This window comes from Mobula birostris, chromosome 6 (genome assembly GCF_030028105.1).
Source record: "Mobula birostris isolate sMobBir1 chromosome 6, sMobBir1.hap1, whole genome shotgun sequence".
Taxonomy (NCBI): domain Eukaryota; kingdom Metazoa; phylum Chordata; class Chondrichthyes; order Myliobatiformes; family Myliobatidae; genus Mobula; species Mobula birostris.
Genome location: NC_092375.1, coordinates 144020105 through 144038200, shown reverse-complemented (window position 1 = coordinate 144038200; position 18096 = coordinate 144020105). Strand labels below are relative to the sequence as shown.

Here is an 18096-nt window from a genome sequence, read left to right as displayed (position 1 = left end):
GCTCACACTCCTACTTAAGAATGCTGAAGACTCGATCTGAGGTGTCCTGGACCCTGTCACCCAGGAAGCAACATACCATCCAGGAATCTTGTTCTTGTCCACAAACCCTCCTTTCTGTTCCCCTAACTGATGAATCCCCTATCACCATAGCTTGTCTCTTCTCCTCTCTTCCCTTCTGAGTCACAGAGCCAGACTCAGTGCCAGAAACTCATAGGGAACAATGTTACATGGTGAGTGAAAAAGACAAGAAAGAGGAAAATAAAAAATAAACAAATATTACTTTGATTATAATAAATGAGGGGGATGAAAACAGCAGTGGGAATGATGGTGAAATAAATAGAATAAAGTGGAATAAATAGAAAGATGTTTCTTTGGAATCAATATTATTTATGAAGTTTAATGAGAGTGAAGACTGCCCTTTCTTTCAGAACCATCATTAATAGAATTAGTTGCTCCATTGAGGGAGATATTATTACTTTTGGCAGTACCGAGGGAGAAATCAGAGTGGCAACTGCTGTTTGGAAGAAGATGACTGAATGGGTTGGGTGCCGCAGAATTTTGCTGCAAAAGAAAAATGATAAAGGATGATTTTCAATTGAATGTCCCAACCATTGGGTTACCCACTGTATTTCTGGTTACAAACTATATTGGGAAGGAAAAGAGAGATAAGAAATGAAAGGACATAAAACAAGAATTTTTACTTCATGATCTTCTGGGAGCTGACAGAACAAGCAGTTTTATGAAGTAAGAGCAACATCACTGGGTAGCCTTTGGTAATAATTACTCTTTCTTTCATATTGCAGGCCATAAGCGAGATATTGTTTTCCTTATTGATGGTTCTTCAGATGTGGGAACATTCTTTTATTTAATTCGAGACCTTATTATCAACTTAATCCGAAACTTCAATATTGCAAAGGACAAAGATCAAGTATCAGTGGTGCAATATAGTGACAACGTAAGGGTTGAATTTCCTTTAAATGCATACTCAACTAAAGAGAACCTCTTGGCTGCAGTCAAAAGGCTACAGCTCAAAGGTGGGAGCAAGCTCAAGACAGGAGCAGCACTGGACTTTGTCAGGAGGAACGTCTTCAGCAAGTCCAGTGGGGGAAGAAAGCACTTGGGCATCTCACAAATACTGCTACTCATCACCTCTGGAAAGTCGCAGGATGATGTGAAGCGGCCCTCAGAAGAGCTAAAGCGAGCTGGGGTGGTGCCATTCACCATTGGTGTGGGGGCGGTGGAGGCCAGTGAACTGCGTCAAATTGCATATTCCCCCAAACTGAGTTTTCAGGTTGACGACCACTGGGGTCTTTCTGAGATAGACCTGCACCTGCTCAGCATCTCGCAGAACACTGAGAATGTTCCCATACCACCTGCCATCAGCACAGGTAATTTACAGCTTGTGAAAGCCAGCAATAACTTTGCTTAGTGGGGTAAAAGAACGCAATCTATGAATGCTTACAGTCAGTTTTAGGGGAACAATGTTATTCCAGAGCAACAAGAACTTGGACTACTTGTAATCCTAATCCAATATCAGTGGCTTGTCTCCAGCTCCCAATCCCACTGACTCCCAAAAGCAAACAACAGGAATTCTGCAGATGCTGGAAATTCAAGCAACACACATCAAAGTTGCTGGTGAACGCAGCAGGCCAGGCAGCATCTCTAGGAAGAGGTACAGTTGACGTTTCAGGCCGAGACCCTTCGTCAGGACTAACTGAAGGAAGAGTTAGTAAGAGATTTGAAAGTGGGAGGGGGAGGGGGAGATCCAAAATGATAGGAGAAGACAGGAGGGGGAGGGATGGAGCCAAGAGCTGGACAGGTGATAGGCAAAAGGAATATGAGAGGATCATGGGACGGGAGGCCCAGGCAGAAAGACAAGGGGGGGGGACCCAGAGAATGAGCAAGGGGTATAGTCAGAGGGACAGAGGGAGAAAAAGGAGAGTGAGAGAAAGAGTGTGTGTATAAAAATAAATAACGGATGGGGTACGAGGGGGAGGTGGGGCATTAGCGGAAGTTAAAGAAGTCAGTGTTCATGCCATCAGGTTGTAGGCTACCCAGACGGAATATAAAGTGTTGTTCCTCCAACCTGAGTGTGGCTTCACCTTTACAGTAGAGGAGGCCGTGGATAGACATGTCAGAATGGGAATGGGATGTGGAATTAAAATGTGTGGCCACTGGGAGATCCTGCTTTCTCTGCCGGACAGAGCGTAGGTGTTCAGCAAAGTGGTCTCCCGGTCTGCGTCGGGTCTCGCCAATATATAGAAGGCCACATTGGGAGCACTGGACGCAGTATATCACCCCAGCCGACTCACAGGTGAAGTGTCGCCTCACCTGGAAGGACTGTCTGGGGCCTGAATGGTGGTAAGGGAGGAAGTGTAAGGGCATGTGTAGCACTTGTTCCGCTTACAAGGATAAGTGCCAGGAGAGAGATCAGTGGGAAGGAATGGGGGGTACAAATGGACAAGGGAGTCACGTAGGGAGCGATCCCTGCAGAAAGCAGAGAGAGGGAGGGAGGGAAAGATGTGCTTAGTGGTGGGATCCTGTTGGAGGTGGCGGAAGTTACGGAGAATAATATGTTGGACCCGGAGGCTGGTGGGGTGGTAGGTGAGGACCAGGGGAACTCTATTCCTAGTGGGGTGGTGGGAGGATGAAGTGAGAGCAGATGTGCGTGAAATGGGGGAGATGCGTTTGAGAGCAGAGTTGATGGTGGAGGAAGGGAAGCCTCTTTCTTTAAAAAAGGAGGACATCTCCCTCTTCCTGGAATGAAAAGCCTCATCCTGAGAGTAGATACGGCGGAGACGGAGGAATTGCGAGAAGGGGATGGCGTTTTTGCAAGAGACAGGGTGAGAAGAGGAATAGTCCAGATAGCTGTGAGAGTCAGTAGGCTTATAGTAGACATCAGTGGATAAGCTGTTTCCAGAGATAGAGACAGAAAGATCTAGAAAGGGGAGGGAGGTGTCGGAAATGGACCAGGTAAACTTGAGGGCAGGGTGAAGGTTGGAGGCAAAGTTAATAAAGTCAACGAGCTCAGCATGCATGCAGGAAGCAGCGCCAATGCAGTCGTCGATGTAGCGAAGGAAAAGTGGGGGACAGATACCAGAGTAGGTATGGAACATAGATTGTTCCACAAAGCCAACAAAAAGGCAGGCATAGCTAGGACCCATATGGGTGCCCATAGCTACACCTTTAGTTTGGAGGAAGTGGGAGAAGCCAAAGGAGAAATTATTAAGAGTAAGGACTAATTCCGCTAGGCGGAGCAGAGTCCAGTCCCTATATACTTCCATCCCCCATCAGGAAGGTCTCAAAGCTCCCCTCTTCTATTTGGATTCCAGACCTAATCAGTTCCCCTCTACCACCACTCTGCACCACCTCCAACGGGATCCCACCACTAAGCACATCTTTTCCTCCCTCCCTCTCTCTGCTTTCTGCAGGGATCGCTCCCTACGCGACTCTCTTGTCCACTCATCCCCCCCATCTCTCCCCACTGATCTCCCTCCTGGCACTTATCCTTGTAAGCGGAACAAGTGCTACACATGCCCTTACACTTCCTCCTTTACCACTATTCAGGGCCCCAGACAGTCCCTCCAGGTGAGGTGACACTTCACCTGTGAGTTGGCTGGGGTGATATACTGCTTCCGGTGCTCCCAATGTGGCCTTCTATATATTGGCGAGACCCGACGCAGACTGGGAGACCGCTTTGCTGAACATCTATGCTCTGTCCGGCAGAGAAAGCAGGATCTCCCAGTGGCCACACATTTTAATTCCACATCCCATTCCCATTCTGACATGTCTATCCACGGCCTCCTCTACTGTAAAGATGAAGCCACACTCAGGTTGGAGGAACAACACCTTATATTCTGTCTGGGTAGCCTCCAACCTGATGGCATGAACATTGACTTCCCTAACTTCCGCTAATGCCCCACCTCCCCCTGGTACCCCATCCGTTATTTATTTTTATACACATATTCTTTCTCTTACTCTCCTTTTTCTCTCTCTGTCCCTCTGACTATACCCCTTGCCCATCCTCTGGGTTTCCCCCAAACCTTTTCGTTCTCCCCGGGCCTCCTGTCCCATGATCTTCTCATATCCCCTTTGCAGCTGTCCAGCTCCTGGCTCCGTCCCTCCCCCTCCTGTCTTCTCCTATCATTTTGGATCTCCCCCTTCCCCTCCCACTTTTAAATCTCTTACTAACTCTTCCTTCTGTTAGTCCTGACGAAGGGTCTCGGCCTGAAACATCTACTGTACCGCTTCCTAGAGATGCTGCCTGGCCTGCTGCATTCACCAACAACTTTGATGCGTGTTGCTTGACTCCCATAAGCAACGAGTCCAAAAACCAAGACACCCGCTTACCATCCCAAAATTCAACCTCTCCCAATCCAGTCCTGGTCACATCGCAAACCAGTAGCTGACCATCTTCCCAATTCTTTTCCCTTGAATGAAAGTCCAACCAGTCACAGTTCACCATCAAGGCTTTGGTAAACACACTTTAGAAAATCAGCAGTATGGCATCAGCATGAGGCGGTGCTTGTTAAAGTGATTGGTAATGCAAACAAGCGGTGAGAATAAAATATTAAAATCAGTACATTCAAATGTCATGACAGTTGCACTACACACAAACTAAGAAAAATGAACTTAATCCAAGCAGTTATACCGGGCCAGAGCAGTCTAGACTAGACCAACTATTGATAACTAGACCATCTCCTTCTTGGCTGTCCTAGTTTGCTACAGTTTCAGTCTATGACAATGCTGCTGTGTAACACACACAAAATACTGGAGGAACTCAGCCGGCCAGGCAACATGTGGGTTTCCACCCGAAACATCGACTGTGCTTTTTTCCATAGATGCTGTCTGGCATGCTGTGTTCCTTCAGCATTTTGTGTGTGTGCTCGGATTTCCAGTGTTTGCAGGTTGTCTCTTGTTAGTGGTGCTGCTGTGTATTGAGTATCATGAATAAAGCGGATGAGCTTAGAGTGTGGGTCAACACTTGGAGCTATAATGTTGTGGCCATTACAGAGACTTGGATAGTGCATGGGCAGGAATGGCTACTTCAGATGCCAGGCTTTAGATATTTCAGAAAGGATAGGGAGGGAGGCAAAAGAGGTGGGGGCATGGCACTGTTGATCAGGGATAGTGTCACGGCTGCAGAAAAGGAGGAAGTCATGGATAGGTGGTCTACAGAGTCTCTGTGGGTGGAAGTTAGGAATAGGAAGGGGTTAATAACTCTACTGGGTGTTTTTTAATAGACCACCCAATAGTAACAGGGACATCGAGGAGCAGATAGGGAGACAGATTCTGGAAAGGAGTAATAATAACAGGGTTGTTGTGGTGGGAGATTTTAATTTCCCAAATATTGGTTGGCATCTCCCTAGAGTGAGGGTTTTAGATGGGGTGGAGTATGTTAGGTGCCTTCAGGAAGGTTTCTTGACACAATATGTAGATAAGCCTACAAGAGGAGAGCCTGTACTTGATCTGCTATTGGGAAATGAACCTGGTCAGATGTCAGGTCTCTCAGTGGGAGAGTATTTTGGAGGTAGTGATCACAATTCTATCTCCTTTACCATAGCATTGGAGAGGGATATAAACAGACAAGTTAGGGAAACATTTAATTGGAGTAAGTGGAAATATGAGGCTATCAGGCAGGAACTTGGAAGCATAAATTGGAAACAGATGTTCTCAGGGAAACATATGGAAGAAATGTGGCAAATGTTCAGGATATATTTGCGTGGGGTTCTGAGAGATGCGTTCTAATTAGACATGGAAAGGATGGTAGGGTACAAGATCCATGATGTACAAAGGCTGTTGAAAACCTAGTCAAGAAGAAAAGAAGAGCTTACTAAAGGTAATGATAGGAATCTAGAAGATTATAAGGCTAGCAGGAAGGAGCTTAAGAATGAAATTACAAGTGCCAGAAGGGGCCACGAGAAGGCATTGGTGGACAGGATTAAGGAAAACCCCAAGGCATTCTACAAGTATGTGAAGAGCAAGAGGATAAGATGTGAGAGAATAGGACCAATCAAATGTGACAGTGGAAAAGTGTGTATGGAACCAGAAGAAATAGCAGAGGTACTTAACGAATACTTTGCTTCAGTATTCACTATGGAAAAGGATCTTGGCGATTGTAGGGATGACTTGCAGTGGACTGAAAAGCTTGAGAATGTAGATATTAAGGAAAGGGATGTGCTGGAGCTTTTGGAAAGTATCAAGTTGGATAAGTCACTGGGACTGGACGGGATGTACCCCAGGCTATTGTGGGAAGCCAGGGAGGAGATTGCTGAGCCTCTGGCGATGATCTTTGCATCATCAATGAGGATGGGAGCAGTTCCGGAGGATTGGAGGGTTGCGGATGTTGTTCCCTTATTCAAGAAAGGGAGTAGAGGTAGCCCAGGAAATTATAGGCCACTGAGTCTCACTTCAGTGGTTGGTAAGTTGATGGAGAAGATCCTGAGAGGCAGGATTTATGAACATTCGGGGAGACATAATATGATTAGGAATAGTCAGTATGGCTTTGTGAAAGGCAGGTTGTGCCTTACGAGTCTGATTGAATATTTTGAGGATGTGACTAAACACATTGATGAAGGTAGAGACGTAGATGTAGTGTATGTGGATTTTAGCAAGGCATTTGATAAGGTACACCATGCAAGGCTTATTGAGAAAGTAAGGAGGCATAGGATCCGAGGGGACATTGCTTTGTGGATGCAGAACTGGCTTGCCCACAGAAGGCAAAGAGTGGTTGTAGACAGGTCATATTTTGCATGAAGGTTGGTGACCAGTGGTGTGCCTCAGGGATCTGTTCTGGGATCCCTACGCTTCGTGATTTTTATAAATGACCTGGATGAGGAAGTGGAGAGATGGGCTAGTAAATTTGCTGATGACACAAAGGTTAGAGGAGTTGTGGATAGTGTGGAGGGCTGTCAGAGATTACAACGGGACATGATAGGATGCAAAATTGGACTGAGAAGTGGCAGATGGAGTTCAACCCAGATAAATGGAGGTGGTTCATTTTGGTAGGTCAAATATGATGGCAGAATATAGAATTAATGGTAAGACTCTTGGCAGTGAGGAGTATCAGAGGGATCTTGGGGTCCGAGTCCATAGGACAATCAAAGCTGCTACACAGGTTGACTCTGTGGTTAAGAAGGCATACTGTGCTTTGGCCTTTATCAATTGTGGGATTGAGTTTAAGAGCCGAGAGGTAATTTGCAGCTATATAGGACGCTGGTCAGACCCCACTTGGAGTACCCTGCGCAATTCTGGTCACCTCACTATAGGAAGGAAGTGGAAACCATAGAAAGGGTGCAGAGGAGATTTACAAGGATGTTGCCTGGATTGGGGAGCATGCCTTATGAGAATAGGTTGAGTGAACTAGGCCTTTTCTCCTTGGAGCAACGGAGGATTAGAGGTGACCTGATAGAGGTGTACAAGATAATGAGAGGCATTGATCGTATGGATAGTCAGAGGCTTTTTCCCAGATCTGAAATGGCTAGCACGAGAGGGCATAGTTTTAAGGTGCTTGGAAGCAGGTACAGAGGAGATGTCAGGAATAAGTTTTTTACGCAGAGAGTGGTAAGTGCATGGAATGGGCTGCCGGTGGCGGCGGTGGAGGCGGAAATGATAGGGTCTTTTAAGAGACTCCTGGATGTTACATGGAGTTTAGAAAAATAGAGGGCTATGGGTAAGGCCTAGGTAGTTCTAAGGTAGGGACATGTTCGGCACAGCTTTGTGGGCCGAAGGGCCTGTGTTGTGCTGTATGTTTTCTATGTTTCTATATTTCTATTTGCTTTACATGCACTCCAAGCCACACTGCAAAACTTCTTGAAACTCTCAAAAAGAATCTCTTGTGAATGTCCAAACAAATCATTTTGGTATTGGTTACTGCTGTTGTTTTATTATTCACTTGATTTTTCAGCTCATTTGTTTCTTATTTCAGTAAACTTCCAGTCTCTTATCAACTCTCTTCCACATGTTTTATGGAGTATTTATTTATTCCTTCTTGTATATGCACATAATCACATTATGGCAGGATAAGACATTTACACATTTTAGCTAAATGACTAACAAGAGAAAATCTGCAGATGCTAGAAATCAAAACAAAGCATACAAAATGCTGGAGGAACTCAGCAGGCCAGGCAGTACCAATGGAAAAGAGTAAACAGTTGACATCTTGGGCTGAGGCTCTTCATCAGAACTGCGAGTAGAGCAGGGGGCTAAGCACACAGCCTTTTGGTGCACCTGTGCTGATGCAGGTCATGTGTTTGCAAATCCAAACTGACTGGGGTCTACAAGTGAGGAAATTGAGAATCCAATGACACAAGGAGGTACTGAGGCCAAGGTCATGAAGTTTCTTGATTAGTTTTGAAGGGATGATGGGATTGAATACAGAACTGAGTTGATGAAGAGCAGCCTGATGTATGCATCTTTGCTGTCCAGATATTCCAGTGTTGAGTGAAGAGTCAATGAGAAGGAATCTGCTGTGGAGCTGTTGCTCCAGTAGGCAGCTTGAAGCAGATCCGAGTTGTTTCTCAGGCAGGAGTTGGGATGTTTCATCTCCAACCTCTCATAATACTTCATCCCTGTGGATGGAAGTGCTACTGGATGACAGTCATTAAGGCAGGCTACCATATTCTTCTTAGGCACTGGTATAAGAGAAGTCCGCTGGAAGCAGGTGGGTACCTCATTCCCCTGAAGCAAGAGGTTAAAGATCTCAATGAACACTCCAGCCAATTGATTAGCACAGGTCTTTAGTACTGGCCAGGTGCCCTGTCTGGGCTGGATGCTTTTCATGGGTTCACCCTCCTGAAGGCTGCTTGCATGTCAGCCTCAGAGACATCACAGGATCATTGGGGACTGAGAGAGTTTATGATGGTTCCTTCATATTTTGACAGTCAAAGCGAGCAAAGAAGCCATTGCGCTCATCTGGAAGTGAAGCTCTGTTGTCGCCTGTGTCACTTGACTTAAATTTATAAAAGGTAATGTCATTCAAGCCCTGCCACGTCTGTAGAACATCTTTCGTGGATTCAAGTTGAGTCCGGAATTGTCACTTCACCTGTGAGGTGACTTTCCAGAGATTGTACTGGGCATCTTTTAACTTCCTTGGTAACCAGACTTGATTGCCTCTGATCTGGCTCTCAGCAAATTGCAACTCTCATGGTTCATCCAGGCTTCTGGTTGGGGAAGACTTGGAATAATTTTATGGGGACACACTTGACTACAACTGTTTTAATGAAGTCCATGACAAACCATGGTGTATTCATTCAGATCCGCAGGTGAACCTTTGAACATGACCTAGTCCATTGACCCAAAGCAATCCCATAGACATTCCTCTACCTTCTGCGACCACCTCTTTGTTTTCCTACTCTGGAGTTTTGCTCCTTAGCCTTTGCCTGTTTGTAGGTAGGAAGGAGAAGGACGGCCAAGTGATCCAATTTACTGAAGTATGGTCTGAACATGGAATGGTAGGCATCTCTTATCTTAATATAGCAGTGGTCAAGTATATTGAAACCTTTGGTGTTATTGGTTATATGCTGATGGTAATTATACAGGGTCAAATTCCCCAACTATGATTTGAAATGCATCTGGCTGGACTGTCTCTTGTTTGGAGACGGCATCATGCAGTATCTGACGCACCTGATTATTGTCAGACACTGGTGGGATATAAACTGCGGTTAGGATTATGGAGGAGAACCCCCTAGGTAACTAGTACAAATGGCATTTGACAACTAAATGTTCAATGTCGGAATTCGACATGAGTTTGAGAAAACTGCCACATTGAATCACCTCTGAGAGCTAATCATGAAACATATACCTTCATCTTTTGCCTTTTCCAAAGCAGTAATTTGGTCCATCCTGTGAATGTTGGTGCCTTTAGGTCTGATCATCATTTCTGGCATGCTGGGAGTAGGCCATGTCTTGATCACACATAATACACAGCAATCTCTCATTTCCCTCCAATATAGTAATTATGCCCTCAGATGCTGGGTAGAGGGGGTCACATTCCTCTGTATTTCAGCCTGGCTTGGAGATGCCCCCTCCTGCCACACTTTCGGCTACGGTGATGAACCTTCTTCTGCTTAAAGGTGCTGTACCTGCTTGGTCCACCAAGTCATTCAGAAGATTGTGAAATCTGTAGTTCATTACGTTGATTTAAAAGTACATTGCCTAAAGGGAAATTACATGCTGCAGATTGCAGTGAGAATAGTTCAAAAGAGGTCCTGTCTATTTGGACGTATTGTAGCCCACAGAATGTCACCTGGGTTCACTTGCGCTATCTTGCAATCATTTGGCTCAGTGTTGCCCTACACAGGCAGCTCAGTAATAGATACCTACTGCAAGCTATTGTCTTTCTTATGTGGTATGTACTTTCTTCCCAGTGTGAAGTAAATGTGCTCACACTGGTAGGCACCCCAACAGTGAAGTTGATGTTACCAATTTGCACTACAGTCCAGCTTGCGGCAATCACACTTTTCTGTTCCGCATGACATTATTACAGTATTTAGCTCTCTATCATTTGACATTGCCTTCATGAAGCCACAGCATATACCAATCACACACCCTCCCTTTCATCATGAATTTGGTCCTCCTACACCTCCCAGCACCACTGCCATGATCACATTATTGTACTACAGATGTCCAACTCGATGTCCAACTTCAGGTAAGACGTAGCGTTGAAATTGGGATGGTCTGATTGATCAACAAAGGGACAGGAATAAAGGTGAAAAGGGCAGAAGTAGAATGAGAAAATCTCTCTCTCTCTCACGCACACACTCTCTCTCCCCCTCTCTCTCTCTCCCCCTTCCTCTCTCTCTCTCTCTTTCTCTCTCTCTCCTCTCTCTCTCCCCTCTCTCTCCCTTTCTCTCTCTCCCTCTTTCTCTCTCTCTCTCTCACACACTCTCTCCCTCTCTCTCTCTCTTTGTCTCTCTCTCTCTCTCTCTCTCTCTCACACACACACACGCTCTCTCTCCCCCCCTCTCTCCCTCTTCCCCCCTCATTCTGTCTCTCTTCCTTCTCCTTTCCCCTACTATTATTTTTGGATACCCCAGTTTCTCTCAATCCTTCAGTCCTTCAGGTTCATCTCAGTCAGTCTTGGTCATTTAGGAGCAATTAGAGAATGGAGTCAGTCAGACCCAGACGAGGCCACATAGCTAACTGCTCTTCTCCAGGAGCTCCACAAATCTTTCTCTTTGGAGTATCTCATCCAAAAAAAATAACAGTAACCAAGCTATTTGATAACAGACCACAAAATCTTCAATGGTGGCGCAAAGTAAATTTGGGATATCCAAACCATCAGAATTAGAGGAATGGAAATGGAAAAAATGAAGGACACCTGACTGCAGGTAAATACAGAGGCTGGGACAGCCCAGAGGAGGATTCAAACTTGAGAACTTTAAATTCGCTATAATTCCAAATATTGCATCAACATCTAAAAAGAATCATCTGTTAAAACTTACACAAAAATCTCAGAATCTACAGTATAGAAGAAAACCAATTGGTCCATTGAGTCTGGACCAGCTCTCTGTAAAACAACTACTGCAATACACTCACCCATATCTTCTCCCTACAATTGTTTTTTACTCAGAGAGTCATGGATGTCTAAAATGCGCTCTCTGACATGTGGTAGAGGCAAATACATGTGAGGCTTTTAAGAGGTGTTTGGATAAGCACTTGGATATAAGAAAGATGGAGGTGTATGGACTGTGTAGGTAGGATGGATTAGTGTTTGGGTGTTTTTGATTTGCATTTCAGATGGTTTAGCACAACACTGTAGGCCAAATGGCTTGTTCCTGTGCTGTACTGTTCTATGTTGTATGGTCAGATATTTATCTGGCTCTCTTTTGAACCATATTTGAATCCTTCTCTGGCAATGTATTCCAGATTCCTACTACTTAATAAATACTTAAAATAAATCCTCAGGTCATTATTTTTCTTTTGCCAATAACCTTCATAACTTTTTCTTTGGCCTTTCAGCAATGTTAGCAGTTTTGCTTTATCTAGTCTTTCTATACCCTTCGTGATTTTAAATATCGCTTTTGGAATCCCACATAGTTCATATGTTCCAGTGATATCAACCCAGGTTTCTGCATTCTATCTGCATAACTAATATCCTTCATCACTGGAATAATTTGCGTAAATCTCTTCTTCACTTCTCTAAAGCCATTCTAAAGCATGGGACATGGGATCAAAGTTTTATAAAGTTTCTTCATAACTTTCTTGTTCTTGCACTTTATGCCTTGCTTTATAGAGCCTAATATCTAATATGCTTGTTTACACAAATTTAGCAAACTGTACACATATTGTATATCTTCAGATCACTCAGTTCTTATACCCCTTTTAAAGTAGTACTCTACTTCTCATATTGGTTCTTTCCATTTTCCAGCAGTAAACCTCATCTGCCATCTACTTGCTAAGTCAATCAGACTGTCCTTATCACTTTGGTTTGCTGTCCTATTTGTTAGTGAGCCTTCAAATTTTGTCTCATTCTGCAAATCTGGAATTTGCATCCAAGTCCAATTCCTTTATATAAACTGTATATATTAAAGAGTATAATGGATCTTTGGATGTCTGCAATGTACAATTCCTTCCTCTAAATACAAACTTCCTGTTTCATGTTACTTAACCAATTTTTGATGCAGGGTGCAATATCCCCTTTATTCCAATGAGCTTCAATATTGAGGTCAGGCCTGTTAGGTGGCACTTCGTCACATTGGCTTTTGGAAGTCTGTATGTACCACATCAATTGCATGTCCCTCGATGAAATTCTTTAATCAAGAGCGATGAGATTATAGAGCTAATTATCACAATGAATGGTGTGGGTGTTGGGGCTCAGAGAACCATTCATGAGAAAAGGAAATGGAAGTAGGTAGAGAAAGACAGGAGGAGGCTAAAAGTGCAGCATAAATACTGACGGTCTGTATTAAATGTGCTGCAATATCTATGTAATCTTTTGTATATAAATGTAAGTTATCCCTGTTGAATCAAGACTCATGTGACTTAGAGAAGGACAAAGTCTTCTAGCAAGTTACTAGGCAAGCACAGCACAATAATCTTTCAACAAATTACTACCCTTACTTGTTTCAGGTGTCGATAGAAGAGATATAGTTTTCCTCATTGATGGTTCTTCCAAGATTGGAAAAGGATTTCAAGCAGTTCGTAAGTTTATGGTGAAGACAGTTGATAGCTTTGATGTTGGAGAAGCAAAAGTTCAATTTGGTGTGGTCCAATTCAGTGAAAATCCAAGAACTGAATTCCTTCTAAACACTCATTCAACTAAGAAAAAAGTTTTGGTCGCTATCAAGAAACTCAAACTGAAGCGTGGCCAAAAAATCAACATTGGTCAGGCACTGGACCATGTCATGAAGAATGTGTTTATCAGCTCAGCAGGAAGCAGGATCAACAGTGCTATCCCACAGATTCTGGTTCTCATCACTTCTGGGAAGTCAAATGATGATATTTCACAGCAGGCAGATAAATTAAGGGAGCTTGGAATCGTGTTATTTGGGATTGGCCTAAAGAAGGCTGACCAAACGGTACTGGAGCCATTGGTATACTCCCCCACCTTAGCTTTTCCTGTGAAAAACTTCCAGGGTTTGCTCAACATTCAGAATCAACTCCAGCAAATAATAAAGACAGTAGCCGTGGAAGTTGTTGAAACTCCGGTTGAAGGTATTTATGCAACATTTTCTTCTATTTTCTAAAATAGGATGAATTATTTAAACGGAAAAAGAAGTATTTGCATTTGTTTGCCTGACAGATGAGTGAACAAAGTGATCAAAGTGACTCAAATTCTAGCTAGGCTGTCAGCACAGTTCGTTTAACCACCCACGGGCTGAGCGTAGGTCACTACAAAAATTCATCTAGTTTCCTCTGATCACAACAGAATCATCAAAAAAGGGTTCTTTCCCATTTCATGTACCTTAGAGTCATAGAGTCACCATGGAAGCAGGCCCTTCAGCCCAAATATTCCATGCTGATCACAGCATCCTCCCTGTTAGTCCCAGTTGTCTGTATTCAGCCCAAAACTTCCACGCCCTACCCCTCCAAGTACCTATTCAAATGCCTCTTAAGTGTTGCAATTGTACCTGCCTCGACCACTTCCACTAGAGGCTCATTACACGTACTCTGGCAGCTCAGTGCAGGCACTCACTACCCTTTTTGTAAAGAGGGTAACTCTCAGTTCGCTTTTAAATCATGCCCCTCTTATCATGTATCTGTTCTACTTTAGTTTTGGATTCCTCAATCCTGTGCTATAACATCCGTAGCCCTCGTGATCTTATTAACATCTGTTTTCTTATTAGCCTCTTATTTTCCAATGCTCCGAGGAACAGAGATCCCACATGGCCTGTTAGTCCAGACAGCACCCTCATAAATCTCTTCTGCACCCTCACCAGCTTGATGATGTTTTGCCTATACCAGGGTAACTAAATCTATACACAATACTCCAAGTGTGATTTCACCAACAACGGCAAGATAATGCCCCTACTCCTAAACTCGAAGCCCTGAGGACGAAGGCCAGCCTGCTTAATGCTTTCCTCACCACTCTGTCTACAATGTGTAGCTGCTGTCAACAAATGGGCACTTGTACTCCTAGGACCCCTCATTTCCTCAACACTCGTCAGTGCTCTGCTATTCACAGTTCAGGTCCTACCCTGATCTGAAAATCCAAAATACATCACTTCACATTGACCCATGTTGAAATCCATTTGCCATTCCTCAGCCCATCTCCCTAACTGATCAAGATCTCTCTGTAATTCACTGTGATGTACTTCACTGTCAACAAAGCTCCAGAATTTTGTATCATCAGCAATTTTACATTATTAATGCATAGCAGAGGTCCCCACTGGGGTATTCTACTTTTCACTGGCCTCTAGTTGGAGAATCAACTTTAGCGATCATCTTCTGCCTCCTGTCATCGGGAAAGTTCTGAATCCACCTTGCTAGCTCCCCCAGAATCCCATGCGACCTAATCTTCCAGATCAGTCTGCCATGTGGGACCTCGACTGTGAGTCTGTTCTGGTGACATCTTGTGTCTTTCTTGTGATCTTACAGACGTCATACATCTTTGGTTATAATACAATAATTTATTTATGCCACAACCACAAATATGTTTTTAAACAGACTATGTTGTTGATATATACTGAGTGCTCAACTACTTGTTAAAGTTACTTCAAAAGAAGCTTGTACAGCAGCTTCCCAAAAAAGCAAACATTCGGGAACATAATAACGGTTAAAGGAGGCCTTTCTCGTAACTGTTTGAAACTTTAGCTACATTGCATTCCAATGAATATTATAATATATATGATGAGCGGGAGAGTTAGAAGGAAATATCGGAAAGAAAATTTTGAGAAAAAGAAAGAGATTGCTACACCAGCAGTCACATTCTTGTCGGTTGTGAGATAGGAGCTGCAGGAAAATAAGAACAACTAAATATTCCTCTTTCCTAACATTCACAAGGCATTTATGATTGACATCAATAGGAAGGGCCTGGTTACCACAGTTCGGTTGTTGTGATATGAAATGTTCTGTTAGCATCCAGCTCAGCTTTGAACATTTGATTTCCTACACTCTCAGTACCATTGCCTAAGTTTGGCCAGTGACAAAAGTATAGTGATCAGCAGAATTAAGTTGGTATTTGTGGATGGATCAAAATGAAAAGACTTGAGTTAGGTTCACAGATTGATCCTTGTGATTCAAGAAAATAGGCAATAGAAATTAACCTTTTTTGTTCATGGTTACTGGCTTTCTTTGCCCTTTACCAACAGAAGTATAACATATCACCACAGCAATAGTAATGCCACAGTAGGAAACTGCAGTCATTATACTGTTCCAAACAAAGACTTTGCATTCGTCATAGAACATCGAACAATACAGTACAGGAACAACCCATGATGTTTGTGCTAAGCATGAGGCTAAATTAAACGAATCCCTTCTGACTGCACATGTTCCATTATTCCCCATCCCTCGCCTTCCCTGCATATTCATAAAAAGCCTCTTGATGACATCTATCACAAACAAGAGAGAATCTGCTGATGCTGGAAATCCAAACAACACACACAAGATGCTGGAGGAACTCAGTAGGCCAGGCAGCATCTATGGAAAAAAGTTCAGTTGATGTTTTGGAGTCTCGGTCTGAAACGTTGACAGCTCTTTTTTCCACAGATGCTGCCTGGCTTGCTGAGTTTCTCCAGCTTTTTCATGATTATGACTTACACTTGTTTCCTCATTCACCCCTGGCTGCATGTTCCAGGCACCTATACATCCATGTAAAATAACCTGCCCTATACATCTCCCTTAATCTATTTCCACCCCCCCCCCCTCCACCCCCAGTCTCACCCTAATGTTATGCCATCTGGAATTTGACATTCCTACATGTGGACGTAGACTCTGGCTGTCTACACTGTCTATGCCTCTCATAAATTTATTAACTGATCAGGTCTCCCTCAGCCTCAATGATTCAGAGAAAACCATCCAACTATCTAAGATTCAGCTTCTCTTTATTGCTTGTACGCTCTAATACAGGCGGCATCATACTCACCCCTCTCCAAATCCTTTCCCTGTTTCCTGTAATAGGATGACCAGAACTGCATGCAAATACTCAATGTACAGACTCCTCAAAGTTTTATATAACTGCGATATGACTTCCTGATGCTTATGCAGTATGTCCTTAGTGATGAAAGCAAACATTCCCTATGCCTTCTTCAGAACTTGCATGTCCACTTTTGGAGAGCCATGAACTTGGACCCCAAGATCCTCAAGGCATCAAAATCTGTCTTTTATTTTTGCAATGCTGATGATGCATTTCCAGCAGTTTCTTTTTATTCTATTAAATTTCTGATAAGTGTAGTTTTCTTTTAAATGTGCTTTCAGCCCTCAACTTCCTACATCCCCACCACCTTCTCCTATTTCCCAGGTTCAAAATCCTCTCCACGACAGGAAATAAACAATGAACTGCACTGCTGTTGGCACTAATATTTCGGACAGTTAGCTATAAGCATTGGAACTATAAGTAAAACATTATGAGTAACCCATTTCTTTTCTTCTTTACAGACAAATAAATGACTTTCCAGGTGGCTGTGGCTGTGTGAATTTATTGGTTTATAATAAGCAACCTCCAAACTTTGTGTGGTAACTAGACCAATAAGGCGATCACTGAGAAAGGAATTGGTTCAAACTCAATTGCAAGTCAAACAGCAGGATTATCATGTCTTTGAGTGTTGTTGTGTTAAGAATTTTAGTCTTTCAGTGATTGCTGCTACTACAAATTTAAAACGTTATCTATTCTCTGTATATTTAAAAAGAAACAATCTGTACTTAATGGAAAAACCTGGTGTGCACAACTTACCTAGTGTGCATGAGATCAAGAGGCTTCAATGTAAATGCAATGTAAGATCATGTACTCTGTTAATGCTAGGCCCACTCTGATTATATTTGTGTGCTGTCAGAGGAGCTCACACATAATAGTTGTTGAACGTCACAATAATTGTAACAAATGTTTTACCTTCTCTGTTAAACTAGGAGTGCCGAGAAGAGTAAGTTTTGAAATATAAATATATATAAAAAGCAAATATAAAGTTGATATATAAAGTTGATTTTTTTCCAAAATAAACATTGCTTTTTGAACCATCACTTCTGGTCTTTTTTTTTAATGTATTTGGCTTTCAATAAAACTGAGGCTGTCAGACAGAAGATATACGATAAATATTTGTGTCGACACAATTTGCCAACAGTTGATGGATTTAAATCTAGCTCTAGGGTTATAGTATGCCATCTGTAAGGTTTGATTGCCAAGTCATTTTGCGTAGTCTCAACTAATCTATCATCAGTTGAATGTGGGCCTATGATAACGAAAAACTTACTAACTTTAATGCTAAGTGTAAATAAACAGTAAAAGTTGATGGAGAGACTTAAGCTAAGTTTCTGTATATGAGAAGTGGAAATGCCAGAGCAGGTGGTGACAGTCATTGTCTCGAAATTGGGGTAACCTCACACTGGCATGCCGAAATACATGAAATTTAACGCTGCAGTTACTTCTTTGTCTGATGTTAATGCTCGTAAAGTAGGGAAGAAATGAGGAGCTCTCATTCACTGCTATGTTGGGTGTGTGAA

General features: G+C 43.1%; 1 protein-coding gene across 3 annotated transcripts in view; it reads left to right on the top strand.

The window, feature by feature from the left end:
* The window catches only part of LOC140199425 (collagen alpha-3(VI) chain-like), a 66867-nt gene extending 49251 nt beyond the window's left edge, over window positions 1–17616 (top strand). For all 3 annotated transcript variants that reach the window (XM_072261498.1, XM_072261499.1, XM_072261497.1), the window contains 3 exons: window positions 804–1388; window positions 13072–13656; window positions 17038–17616. In XM_072261498.1, the coding sequence (XP_072117599.1) occupies window positions 804–1388; window positions 13072–13656; window positions 17038–17045 (1178 nt within the window). In that variant the 3' untranslated portion in view covers window positions 17046–17616. The remainder of the gene's footprint in view (window positions 1–803; window positions 1389–13071; window positions 13657–17037) is intronic.
* Window positions 17617–18096: the final 480 nt, after the last annotated feature.